At 48.1% G+C, this 14,329-nt stretch overlaps 1 protein-coding gene across 3 annotated transcripts in view; it reads right to left on the bottom strand.

Annotated features, from left to right (window-relative positions):
- Positions 1–14,329, bottom strand: part of DOCK1 (dedicator of cytokinesis 1) — a 542,476-nt gene that overhangs the window by 100,354 nt on the left and 427,793 nt on the right. For all 3 annotated transcript variants that reach the window (XM_064269186.1, XM_064269185.1, XM_064269187.1), the window contains exons 31-32: positions 14,192–14,292; positions 7,307–7,365 (exon numbers count right to left, since the gene is read on the bottom strand). In XM_064269186.1, coding sequence (XP_064125256.1) covers positions 7,307–7,365; positions 14,192–14,292 — 160 coding nt within the window. The remainder of the gene's footprint in view (positions 1–7,306; positions 7,366–14,191; positions 14,293–14,329) is intronic.

Consider the following 14,329-nt stretch of genomic DNA (forward strand, 5'->3'; position numbering starts at 1 on the left):
AGAAGCAGATCACCAGGCCTTTCTTCCTCGGCACTGCTGGGTGGATTTGAACCACCGACTTTTTGGTTAGTAGTTGCTACTTCCAAATTTCCAGGGCTGGCGGTGACAAGGAGGAACTTATAAAGCACTGGGAGTGAACCAGGGAAGCCTGAGTGAGGGCACAGGCAGGAAGCTGCAGGGACTACCAGCCTGTTTCTCTGTTTAGAAGCTTAGAAGCTCTGAATCTGGAAGAAGTGGCTGGAAATCTCGTTTCTGAAAAGGGAAGTTAATCTTATTTCAGAAGGAGCCCCGGTGAGGTAATGGTTAAGCACTTGGCTGCTAAGGAGAAGGCTGGCGGTTTGAATCAGTCCAGTGGCTCGGCAGGAGGAAGCCCTGGCCATCCTACTCTGTCCTACAGGGTTGTTATGAGTCGGAATTGACTCGATGGCACACAACAACAACAACATGGTAGCCCGTGTGTTGTGATACTGGAAGCTAGGCCACTGGTACTTCAAACAGCAGCAGGATCACCCATGGGGGACAGGTTTCAGCAGAGCTCCCAGATTATGACAGACTAGTGAGAAAGGCCTGGTGATCTGCTCCCATAAAGATTACAGCCTAGAAAACCCTACTGGGCAGCTCTGCTCTGTCACCTGGGGTCCCTGTGAGTCGAAAATTGACTCAATGACACCTAACAACAATAGCCTTATCTCGGGTGACATCATTAAATTTAGAGGCAGGTCCTATCAAGAAAGTGGTCTTGTAAAATCTGACCCTCTTGCCTTTAACTTCAGAAATCTTGGTTTATTTTCACTTCACCCCAGTATAATTCGCATCATTTCATCTTCAGCACACAACAGAAGAATGCACGAGAAATTGAATGCTTAAATGAATTATCTGTGATGTTTTCTCATTAACACCAGCAATTTATCTAGAGTTTATCAACCCTCCTAATACTTTTACAAAATCATGAAATTGAGCAGGTGCTCTACATAGTAGTCTTTATAACTCAGTCAATACAGAATTCATTGAGCAAATTGGCTATTATAAATAAGTATAGCTAAAAATCATACCATCCTCATAATTAGCCTAAACTAACATATTTCTAAAAATGTTCTCGGGTGGACACACATGTAAAATGTAACCTTGGAGAAGAAGCCTGGGTATGATGAAACTCTGGTTTTCAACTTTTACGAAATAATTAGTGTTTTGACTAAGGCTATAATAACGTAATTTTTTTTTTTTTTTTTATAATAACGTGATTTCCATCACTCCCCAAATCCTCAATGTTTCTGAAAGGCGTGTAACTGCTGCAAAGCATTCTCTTAAAAATGCTATTATATTCAGTCTCTCAGGTGACACTTTTCTTGTATGATGCCTCAGAAATGTCAGAGCCAATATTTCAGGAAAGGGATGATGCCGACAGCGAGTTGTTCGTCAGCCACATTTCAGTGCCATTGTTCTCTGTCTCCAACAGTTTTTACTGCTCCAATCTGGGAGGAACACATCAGGCAGTCACAAGTGGTGGTAGGTGCAGGGCTCGGGAAAACTAGTTAGGAACATAACGGTTTCCTCATCTGCGATTACGGCTCCTTCCTGTAGCACAGAAAACACAGAGCAGAGCCCTGCTGTGTGCCCTACCCCTGTGGCTTCAGCCTCCGCAAACCAACTGTCCCAGTGGCAAGCAAGGGGTGGGTGACGGGCTCCTGTCTCATGGCCTTTCCCCAGGATCCATTTGCATCCTGGATGTCCCGTGGAGCACCTCTTGCTCAAACTTAACGATGGACTCAGGGTTGGAACCAGTGAGGGTCCAGGTGACTCGTGTAGATTGGACTTTGTGAAAAAAAGGATGCACTTCTTTTTTTCCTTTTGAAACAAAGGAAGAGCTAGCTGTTATGGATTGAACTGTGTCCCCCAAGAATATGTGTTGAAATCCCTGTACCTGTAAATATGACCCTGCTCAGAAATAAAGGGTTTTCTTTTGTTACATTAATGAGACCATACCAGCATAGGACCAAAAAAAACCCAAACCCACTGCCGTCAAGTCGATTCTGACTCATCGCGACCCTATAGAACAGAGTAGAGCTGCCCCATGGGGTTTCTAAGGAGCAGATGGTGGATTTGAACTGCTAACCTTTTGGTTAGCAGCCAAGCTCTCAATCACTACACCACCAGGGCTCCTACCAGTGTAGAGTGGGCCCTAAACCTACTCAATTCTGAGTTATAAATGAACAGAACAGACCAGAGATACACACAAGGGGGAGACACCATATAAAGACAGACAACAGGGACAGGTGCTATCTATAAGCCCAGGAACGCCAAGGATTGCTGTAGCTACTAGAAGCTGAAATACACACAGAAGGACCTCCCCCTAGAGCCACACTCTGAATTTGGACTTGCAGCCTCCTGAACTGTGTGTGAGGAAATATATTTCTCTTCTTTAAAGCCACCACTGTGGTACTTTTTGTTGTAGCAGCCCCAGGTAGCTACCAGATCACAATGCTAATATACCTACCCCCCATCCCAAATTTTTTAAAACCCACCTAAAGCCTTTATCCTACTTGCAGAACTAGGAATGGTTTGTTCTGGGGATAAGTCCTTGCTTTCCTGGGGGACAGTATCCCCTCAATTCACTGCTGCGCTTCAGTGTTTGCCCTATCTATTCACAGCCATTGCTGCTCAGAAATCCAGCACATTAAACATCAGCTTAGTCCCGGGGAAATCTCTGTGTTCACACGGCAGGCAGAGTCAAAAATCCCATCACCTGGGCAAACCAAGGAGGCCACATTGCATACGTGTTTAATGAGAAACGCACAATGTGCCCAGTCCCCCAAAAATACCCATGAAGGGAATCCCTGTGTGAAAAATAGCCCTAAACCGAGCTGGCTGTTGAAGACGTTGCTGTCAAAGACGTTGCTGTCAGCAGGTTTGCGCTGGCTGGGTGGGCTGCATGTGGGCTCGGCGAGCTGGAAATCGAGGTTGGAAGGTGCAAGGGGAGCAGGTGCACTGGCCGTTGCCTCTCAGAGCTGCTTTGATACATCACTGAGGAGCCGGGTAAATAAGAACATTTCCCCCCTCCTTGAGAGACCCTACTTTTGATTTCCCCTTTCAGACTCATAACGTGACAGGTTTGGGAAGAAAAACGCTGAGCTGCTCTGCCCCATGGGGTGGGGCTTGCTTGCACTTGCATTAAATTGAGCAAAACACAGCCCAGATCCTTGCTTGAGTGCCCAGCACGGAGGGCCATGCAGAGGTACTTATCTCTACCCAATGAGAGCATTACTGGAAAGACTGAAGGAGAAGAGGGTGGCATGTGCAGTGCACTCCAGGCCTGATCTAGTGATAGGTGGCTAATTGTACGCCGCTAAAGAGATCTGACTTCTATTTCTATTTTCTAGGTGGCACTGGCTATATCTTGGTACCAGTATATTCCCAAACCAGAGTGCACCTTAAAATAAATAAATAAATAAAAGCCTTGTAGAAAACAGGTTGTATACATCTTGGGAAACTGAGACATGCTGTCATGTCTCCAGAGTGGCAGCCTTGGCTGTGACACCTGATGACTCAGACACCTGGGGTCGGTGGCAGGAAGGAGCCAGGCTAACTCAGGTGGCTGATGGAGCTATTCTCAGCCATCCTGGGAGTGGCCGCTGGGGAAGATTCTGTAGGTACCCTGAGTTCTTACTAATACTTTTGAACCTTTAGAAATAATTTCATTATCTTACAAACAAGGAGCCCAACCACACAGATGGACTGTTATTTCTTACAGTGACCGAGTCCCTGACCTTCACTGGCCAAGGTCATTGTTTATGTATGACCTGGTGGCGGCTTCACCCACCAGATTTCCTGGCTGATATGCTGCAAAACACAAATCTTATGCATTTCACTGTATTCAAATAAGCCAGCGACAGGAAGAAACGGAAAATTTGCTCCCTTAACTGCATCCTCTAAGTTGCAAATTGGAAGTCTCAGATGCCTGACTTGGCCAATTGTGAACATAATGACAGAGAAAGTCGGGAGACCCAGCTGCTCAGATATGGTTTAGAAATCTGATTTAGACCAACGTCCACTTTTCTAGAATGCCAGGCCTCCACAGAGGTCCTGGAGTGGCCCCACGAAGAAGCCCACCCTGTCCTGGGCCCATCTCGCCTTCCTGCATTGCTCTCATGAAAATGGCAGACAATGAAATGAAGCCAGATTCAAATGGTAGTCAACCTCAGGCACTCCAGAGGTGATATTAAAAATGCTATGAGTCAGCCCTGACTTATAGCGCCCCTATGTACGATAGAATGAAACACTGTCCAGTTCTGTGCCATCTTCACAATTGTTATGCTTCAGCCCATCGTTGTAGCCACCGTGTCCATCTATCTTGTTGAGGTCTTTCTCCTTTTTCACCAACCCGCTACTTTACCAAGCGTGATGTCCATCTCCAGGGACTGGTCCCTCCTGATTATATGTCCAAAGTATGTGGGACGAAGTCTCACCATCCTCACTTCTAAGGAGCTTTCTGGCTGTACTTCTTCCAGGACAGATTTGTTCGTTCTTCTGTAAGTCCATGGTATAGTCAATATTCTTCACCAACACCATAATTCAAAGCTATCAATTCTTCTTCGATCTTTCTTATTCATTGTCCAGCTTTCACATGCATATGAGGTGGTTGAAAATACCACGGCTTGGGTCAGGCACACCTTAGTTCTTAAAGTGACATCTTTCCTTTTTAACACTTATTCCCCTCCCCGCCTCCCGTAAAGACCCCTTCACAGAAGCAGAAGACAGGGTATTTGGAAGCTGTCCTAACTCTCCCCTGAGATGAGCCGTGACCTCCCTTTAGGAAGATCTGGTAACCTCTGGGGATGGCAGGAAGGATTAGAAGTCAGAGCTGCTATGAGGGAATCTGGCAGAAGACACACGTGGAACTCTGCGCCCAGGTTTAGGAGCGGTGGCATTGAACCTGATGACCACAATGCCAGAAGCACAGGTGAGGCCCTCCGCACGTGGCCGCTGCTGGCCCTCGGCTCTTCGGCGGTGGTGGGGCTGGGCTACACGCCTTAATCAAAACCCAGGCTGAGTTTTTAGCAAGTTGTCTCATTCTGCGCGAGGAACTGTTGTTTTGTTGTGAGTTGCCATGGAGTCAGTTCTGACTCACGGGTACCCCAGGTGTGCAGAGCAGAACTGCTCCATAGGGTTTTCAAGGCTGTGACCTTTTGGAAGCAGATGGCCAGGCCTGTCTTCCAAGGCGGCTCTGGGTGAGTTTGAACTGCCAACCTTTTAGTTAGTAGTACAGCACTTAACCATCTGTGCCACCAGAGGCATCTTTTCAGCTATCCTTGCCAGTCCCAGCACAAAGCAGGAAGCTACTCAAGAAGCAAGAAGGCTTGGATACAGCTAAGTTGTCTTGACCCCCCACACCCGACCCCCATTCTATCAGTGTGTCCTGCTGTGGTGGCTTCTGTGTGGCTATGATGCTGGACGCTATGCCACCAGCATTTCAAATACCTACAGGGTCACCGTGGTAGACAGGTTTCAGTGGAGCTCCTAGACTAAGACAGATTAGTAAGAAAGGCCTGGTGATCTGCTTCCAAAAATTAGCCAAGGAAAACCTTAGGGATCCAGCAGAACAACGACTGACTTGCTTGCTTTGGATACATCATCAGAAGGGAGCAATCGTTGGAGGAAGATGTTATGTTTGGTGAAGGAGAAGGCCAGTGAGGGCCAGAAGAACCCTTAGTGAGATGGACTGGCACAATAGCCACAATGATGGACTCAAACATACTGGCGATCATCAGGCTGACCCAGGACAGGGCAATGTTTTGGTCTGTTGTACACAGGGTCGCCATGACTCAAGGCCAACCCAATGGCAACTATCTATCTGGGTTCCACCCTTCCTCCCTCCCTTCTTGTCTGTCTGTCTGTCTATCTAGCTATCTACAGTTGCCCTGAGCTCTAGGGAAACAAGTGAGCCCCTAACGCAATGGGGTAACTAGAGGCAGAAGTGGACAAAGGCTTCCCCCCTCCTATCACGGCAAAGATTAACTGGGGGAGAGGGAAGAGAAGAGGCCCCTCTGACAAGTCACTGTTAGCTCCTCATGCCCATCTGAGGGAAGGACACAGAGCCCTCATGGGCCTGAAGCAGGAAATGCAGCTGACACCTTGCTCATCACTGCCAGTGCACCCTGGGCACCGCCACCAGCCCTCCACGGTGCTGAGGGGGAGATGACTTGGAGACCTTGGCACAAAGCAAGCCAGCGAGCTGAGGACAGAAACGGCTTAACCTCAACTAGGAGTGAGGCTACATTATAGAGGGCATGTTGAAGATGGTGAGAGGATACCAAACCGTATCAGTCACTTATCCTTTTTTAAAGGAGCTTACCTAAAGCTCCATTCTAGTTATAATTTTAAAAGAGAATTTGCTGTTATTTTTAATGGTGAACTCTGTTGCCACTGAGTCAATTTTGACTCATAGCAACCCTATAGGACAGAGTAGAACAGCCCCACAGGGTTTTCAAGGAGCAGCTGGTGGATTTGAACTGCTGACCTTCTGGTTAGCAGACACTTTAACGATTGCACCAACAGGGCTCCCTTTTAATGGTGAAAGTGGGTGGGAAATTTGTATGTATTTCTTATCTTAAACACACATACAATGTATCACTTATTGCTTCAATTGCACGAGCACATTATTCTGCCATCACCTGGTGGCAGTGTGCCTAAACACTGGGTCCAGTGCTGAGTAGGCAAATAAACCTTCTCAAGGTGGCTGCTGCAAAAATCTACCTTCAGGTACTTAAAAAAAAAACCGGTTGCTGCTTCATGGCGACCCCTGGACTGGTGACGGCAAATATCATAGGATGGGCTACATAGTTGGGAGCATGGAAAAGACAGAGGATGTTAGAGACGTCCAGCAGCAACGGGGTTCCAAAGCGGAGCTGTGTTCATCTGACACCAGAAGATGCTCCACGCATTTTCCTATTTACCTCACCAATCAGATTTCATTTCCTTTATTTTGGTAAGCGCTCAGCTGCTAACCAAAAGTTTGGCAGTTCGAAACCACCCAGAGGCTCAGCAGGAGAAAGACCTAGTGCTCTGCTTCTGTAGAGATTACAGCCTAGGAAGCCCCTATGGGGCAGTTCTGCCCAGTCGCACAGGGTCGCTATGAGTTGGAATCTGAACGGCACCCAACAACAACGACATCTCTTATCTACCGAAAACGGTCACTACAATGCGTAGCTATGGCTCTCCTAGGAAAAGGAGGCAGCCCTGACCAAATCAATGCCAGCACCCACCACTGATTCAAAATCTCCACCATCCCCCCGGAATCGCAGCTACTCACCCAGGTTGTACCACATGTCTCTGATTTCAAAGCCAATCTGTCTCCTCATGTCGCCATACCTGAAACCGGGGGAAAGAAGATGCTGAGTCATGTCACAGGGCAGCTGGAACCAGGCCTTCATTACTTTTAAGGGCAATTAAAATTCCCCATGCCCACGACAAACATGGAAAGCTGAAGCTTCAACTTCCTTTGCCACCAAAAGCTGCTGAGGGGGAGGGCTCCGGGGGACAGCCTCTCCTGTTCCCATCTCGGCCGATTATGTAACACCTGCCCCGCTGTGGGGATGCGTGGGTGGCTGTGGAGGATAGTAATGAAAGTGTTTTCCTTTCTTCCATCTCTAATGGCAAGCGAAGGAGAGCTCAGCTCCTTGGCCTGAGGGGGGTTTGTTTTCTGAGCATGTTGTTGGCCCACAGACACCAAAGCCATCTTTCAATCATGTGCAGGATAGCAGCTTTCATGTGTTAAAATTTAGCCTGGAGTCAACACCAGACCAGGGAGAGCCTCTTCCAAACAGCTCACCTTCTTCTTTATCGGTTTAAATGTAAAGAAGGGTTTAACACATAAAGATGTCATCCAATATTCCAGCGCTTCTGTTTATTGGGGAAAATGAACGTTAATTTGCCTCCCAGTGGAGGAACCGAGAGGTGTGTGTTTCACAAGTGAACAGAATTTTATGCTTCAGAAGATAAACCTTTATTAGCTGGTGAGCAATTTAACTTTTTCCTTTATTGCCTCAGGAAAAAGCTGATTATATTAAAAATAATAACTTGTAAGACTATCATACAGGACTTCAGTTTGGCAGCTGTGTCACAGGAGCTGGGCTGAGCATTGTGTCAGCAGATACAGAGGTGGAAGCTCTGATCACACATGGCTGCCAGGTGGTTTTTACGGTGAGTATCATTGCCTGTACACCAACAGTCACAGATTCACTGCTTCTTATTATCAGTCTCTGGTGCCCTAAGCACCGGCCTGTCACTCACCACAGGTCAGGACGACAGCCTGGGTATAGTCTTACCACGGAGGTTAAAACTCACCCAGCAGCCTCTGTGCAGGCTTCAACCATGCAGACACTGCTGTGTGTGCAAGAGGCTGAGTGACTGGACCCATTTTACAGACAAAGAAACCGAGACCAGGGAGCTTAAGCCACTTCCCGTGAGGATAAGCTGATACTCTGGATAAATGTATTAGACACAAGCCCCCAGCTGGGTGAGCACCGACGAGGTAGGCTCCCCGGTGATGAGGTAAGATCTCGGCCAGGGGTGCCCCTGTCACCAAGGCCAAAGGGGGAGAGGCTTGCCCACTGTTGCTGAACTCACCTGCAGCAAAGCTGCTGGGTCCAAGTTTACAGACAGCAGGAACGCACCCTTCAATGTATAAGTGGCACCCCAAGATGCCCAAAGACGTATGATCAGAACACCAAGTCCTGCAGCCTTGGGGCACTTGTAGTGCTGATTCCACATGTTCACTGTGCTCTGGCACAAATAATGAGTGGGAAGCCAGGAGCAGCTGGCCAGGCTGGGAGAGCGCACAGTGGCCGCGTGACCATCTGGGAGGGTCGCATCCTCGAACGTACGGGGAAGAGGAGGTGAACATGAAAACCGTGCACCGTCCGGTGTGGACTGCTCCTCTTGGGGTGGATGAGGGTCTCGTTGTGCATGGGGGTGCACTGCCTGTGGCACGTGGGGAGACACAGCCCCGAGAACATGACCCCTTCTCCAGCCCTCCACCACCACGTGTTCAGACCCCAGTATGCCAAGGAGGCCCAGAGGCCCCAGAAGGAGCTAAAAGCTGGTCACAGTTGGGCTGGCCTATCACTTGCTCACTAATGCAAGCTTTAAATACTCTTGTGACATCCAAGCAGCATAGAATTCTTTGTCATCTAGGGATGCTAGTGCTCAAAAAATAAAGGCAGTTAATGTTAGGTCAGCCTTCACTCAGCTGAAGCACTGGAGGTCCACTGGTACAATTCTCACCTTCCATGCAGGAAACCCAGGTTCGTTGCCCAGCCAGTGCACCTCATGCACTGCTAGCACCCATCTGTCAATGGAGGCTTGGGTTTTGCCAGGATGCTAAACAGGTTTGAGCAGAGCTTCCAGACTAAGACAGACTAGGCAGAAAGGCCTGGCAATCTACTTTTGAAAATCAGCCAATGAAAACCCTGGGGATCACAATGGACTGATCTGCAACTGATCATGGGGATGGCGCAGGACAAGGCCTCTTGTTCCACTGGGCATGGGGTCACCATGATCAGGGCCAACTCAGTGGCAGCTAACAACAAGACAATAACTTCCTCCTATCTGGGCTCTGACTTGATTCCCTCTCTTAGGACTTACAATTAATCTCTATTCAGAGGAAATCCCAAAGTTTAGATATACGAAGTCCAGTAGACACCCAGCAGCAGCAGGCTTAAAATTTGTGGCCTCAGTCATTCAGGAGAGAGCCGCCTGCTCATGTCAGAGAAAGCTTTGTCATTTTTCCAGAGCTGGAGCTGGATCTCAGGCAGGGGGTAGCACATACGGAGAGGGGACCCAGGGGAGACCCCCGCCTCTGCACAGCAACTCCTTTAAGGTGCTAAACAGGGGTGTGGGGTGAGGGATTTACATTGTTCAGTTATACTTTCTCTGAGAACTGGGTGGATTGAGAAAGACCTGAGGGCATACCCTTCAGGAGCGTCACAGGCCTATTGGAGACAGGCGCTAAAAGAGCTATTTCAATAGTCAAATACAACAAAGGTGCTCCAGGCACAAAGCAGAGGGGAGGGGCAGGAGCTAGGAGTGAAGGGCAAGATTGAATTTTCCTGGCAGCAAGATTGATCTTTTCTTTAGTGTTAATAAGAAGGCTGCTTTGATGAATCTATTCATGTCTCACGTAATCCCCAAATAGAGTTACAGCTGTCACCTGAACTCGAGAGACTTTCCCAAACCATTTGTGCGTTCTTACCAAGAAGAATTCACACAAAAACAAACTAGCCAGTGTCTTGGGCTAATCATGCTCACCATGGGGATGAGAATTTCCCAGCGGGTGGCAACCTTATTATTCTCACTGAGTCCCTAGCTAACAATTTATAGTTGAAGGAACCAGACCAGTGCCACAGAGGAGAGGCTAGCCTTGGCCCACGCCACAGGGAAGGAGGAAAAGAGCATCCAAGTTTTCCAATACCCAAATCCATGTTCACCCACCACAGCGTACAATTCCGGACCATTTTGGGCTTGTGCCCGTGATATCACGACCCAGCACCGTCTCATATTTCAGGGTGCACTTGTCTCATCTGATGCTCAGACTAAGACTGGAAGGTAACCAAGAAGAAACTGTTAAAGCTGTGTTTCCAACGAGGAAGCAGAGATTCACGAAGGTTAACCAAATGCCCTACTCCCCAGGGCTAGAACAACACAGAGCTGGAGTCAGCTTGGTTGGCTAGCTCACCGGTGGCCACATCTGCAGAGCCAGTGAACGTAGGAACAGCACCTTCAAACTGCCCAAGGGGGCCCCTGGGAGGCCACCTTTCCACAGCCCAGGCAGATGGCCTCACTAGGACCCACACCCTTAACCCTGACATAAACTATGGTAAATCTATTCTCCGTGGGCTAACCTTGGCACCCGCTCAGGCTGAAAATTCTCAACGGGGATTTCATGTTTAGATGTGCTTCCTGTTGTTGTTAGGTGCTGTTGAGTCAGCCCCTGATTTATGATGACCCCACGTACAGCAGAACAAAACATTCGAAACACTGCCCAGTCCTACACCATCCCCACCATACGGTTCTCACTGGCTGATTTTTGGAAGCAGATTTTTTTTAGTCTGTCTTTGTCTGAAAGCTCCGCTGAAATCTGTTCAGTATCACAGCAATATGCCAACCTCCACTGACAGCCGGGGGTGGCTGTACATGAGGTTCACTGGCAAGGAATCGAACCCAGTCTCACACATGGAAGCTGAGAGTTTTTCCACTGAACCACCACAGCCCCCGAGATAGGCTCGTTGTTGTTGTCAGGTGCTGTCAAGTCCATTCTGACTCACAGCGACCCCATGTACAACAGAACGAAACACTGCCCGGTCCTGTGCCATCCTTGCAACCGTTGCTACGTTTGAGCCCACTGTCGCAGCCACTGTGTCAATCCATCTCATTGAGGGCCTTCCTCTTTTTCACTGGCTCTCTACCAAGCATGATGTCCTTCTCCAGGGACTGGTCCCTCCTGATAACATGTCCAAAGTACATGAGACCAAGTCTCACCAGCCTTGCTTCTAAGGAGCATTCTGGCTGCACTGAGACAGGCCCAATTTGTGAACTCCTTTCTCTTCCAGAAGGAAGCCCAGCCCTGATATAGAATTCCTGTGGAAGGCTTGGGGCTGGACGGGAGGAAGAAAGGATGGTCAGATATTAGCATTCTGTAGACATTTCTGTCCTTCATTAGGAGTCACTTGCACCAAGGGTATTCGAAGGTTGAGCTGTCGAATTTTCTTATTATGGACTTTGATTTCTAAGAGTTATTTGTTTTGTGGTTCATTGGCAAGTCTTGTATTCAATTTGAGTTTGACATAATCAGTTCTCTGCGTGGTGTGGCCCATTCTTTTATGTAACTCCCCTGCACTTTGGGGAATGTCTTTGGAATGAATATCCTAATTATCTCCCCAGCCTTAATAGTCAGAAGGATGGGAGCTTAACAAGAGAGAATGAATAGGCAGATCTTCTGATACCAGTATTTCCTACTGCTCTGAGCCACAGTGTTGCTGACAGAGACAGAGGTGAGGGGCTGTGGGACTTGGCAGGGAGGAAGCAAGGGGTGGGCTTTCCCTTATTGAAATTCCACCGTGAATCCCTTACTGAGATTCACCAACCCCAGAAGAGTGAGGCATTCCAAGGGACAGCACAGAGGCTACTATACGGATGTGGCATCACTCCACCCTGTGGCCCCTTGGGCTTTCCCCCAAGGAGGGAAAACCACATGATTATGCTCCCCTGTGTACTAAGTCAGCACCCCCAGCGTTGCTCAGACCCTGGGATCAACTGCCACATCACTGGCCCCTCAAGCCCTGCCCAAGCTCCAGCCCTCCAGGCTTCCATCTCTGAAGACAAGGTGGGCGTGGTCACCATCATGGACAGCAGAGTCAAAGCAGTAATTGGATTAGTCTGACTCTCATAGACATATGCTGTCGGCCAATTTGTCATGATGTCCCTAGGAGGGAAACAGATGAAAGACTACTAATTTCTTATTTGATCTATATAAGCAGAAGAGTTCTAGGGCAAATGAACAAAAGCCTAACTTGAATTACCAAAACAAAGTCAAGTCCCCTCAATCAATTTCCAGAGTTGAGCCATCTTATAGACCCACAACCCCTTAAATGAAGGGAAGGCTGGGTCCCCTTGAGGAAGGACGGACCCACTGCACTGGCAACAATGTAAACTGTCCATCTTTCTCCTAGCTTTCCCAAAGAGTTCTATGGCCTTTTACCAGGGTGACTGTTCACTGGAGAAAAGGAAATATTCAGACTTTTTGGGGATTAATGGACACTGGCGCTGAACTGACAATAATCCTAGGAGATTCAAAATGTCACTGTGGCTCACCAGTCACCGTGGGGGTGTATAGAGGTCAGGGTATCAGTGGAGCTTTAGCTCAGGTCCTTCTCACAGTGGGTCCAGTGGGCCCCGAGCCCATCCTGTAGTTGTTTGCCCAGTTCTAGAATGCATAATCACAACAGTCATACTCAGCAACTGGCAGGAAGTCCTTGATGTCTCCTTTTGGGACTGTCTGTCGACTGATGCTCTGCTTGGGTCATGTTGCAAACCTCTGAGTCTCCTTCACCACTCAGCCTGGAAGTGCATGCCACCAGGAGGCTTTCTGAGTCACCTGGCTGAGCCCTCAGGCCCGCCTCTGGGCTCCAAGCCACTCTCATTAGTCTACTTCCACTCCATGGGCACCAAAGTGTCTGAAGGTTGTGTGGTTGAGCGGTCGAACTTTCTGATCACGGCTTTTGATCTCTGGGTGTTATTTGTGTTGTGTTTCATTGGCAAGTCTTGTACTCTGGGTTTGACATAATCAGTTTTCTGCACAGCATGGGCTATTCTTTTATGTGATTCCCATATGCTTTGGGGAATGTAATAATTTCAGCTTAACTACCTCCCCCACTGGATGTGGACTTCTTCATCGTAGGTCTAGGCATTATTTTGTTGTCCCCAGCGGCCTCACGGGGTCAAGAAGGGGGTCTGGTCACAGACATGTAGAACGCTTTCTCCCTGATGGCCTGTGGTAGTGTCTGTTCTATTCTTCATGCCTCTTGATTTATCTTAAATACTTTGTAATCAATCTGCAGACTTTATTTCCACATAGCAAAACCTGCACTGGAAATATTTGAAGATATCCTACCCAACTGCTTTGGACCTTCTGAGAAGTGAACTTACAATGACACTGGGGCCGGTTTAGTCCTTGCAAATCCAGACAATGACGCTAGTTATCCCCTTCAAAGAAGGAAACCACAGCCAGCGCCAACTCCATAATGGGTTGTTCAACAATTGTAACAGTGCCAACAGCTTCTGTCAGAAGCTTTTTTTTTTTTTGAGAAGAATTGGAGAATTAAGCTGTAAATTAACCCACGTGTGGAATGACATCACAGTAGTCCACAGCAAAGCAATTATCTCCCGAAACTCCCGTTCCGTGTTGTGCTAAGAGTCTTGAATTATACTGACTTTGAACTGACCACGATGAATCCTGAAATTTTAGATCTTGATTCGTGGGTTAGAACAGGCAATACCTGATGCGTGATTTAAAACCACCCTCTCATTACATCATGATCACATCTCAATTTGTTCTAAGTTGGCTTAGAAATGCCATAAAAATTATGCTAATGGGGTTGGAGGCTCCAACCCAGGATTTCCGCGCTGGACGAGGACTTACTTGTTAAGGATTTTGGCTCGCTTTGCACTTGAAAAGTTCTCCAGCTGCAAGGACTCTTGGGTCAGGAAGGCAACAGCCAGGTGGAAGTAGTTGTTCCAGAGCTGAAAACCAGAAGGGGGGGAGGATGGAGCGGTGAGC

This window comes from Loxodonta africana, chromosome 16, assembly GCF_030014295.1.
Source record: "Loxodonta africana isolate mLoxAfr1 chromosome 16, mLoxAfr1.hap2, whole genome shotgun sequence".
Lineage (NCBI taxonomy): Eukaryota > Metazoa > Chordata > Mammalia > Proboscidea > Elephantidae > Loxodonta > Loxodonta africana.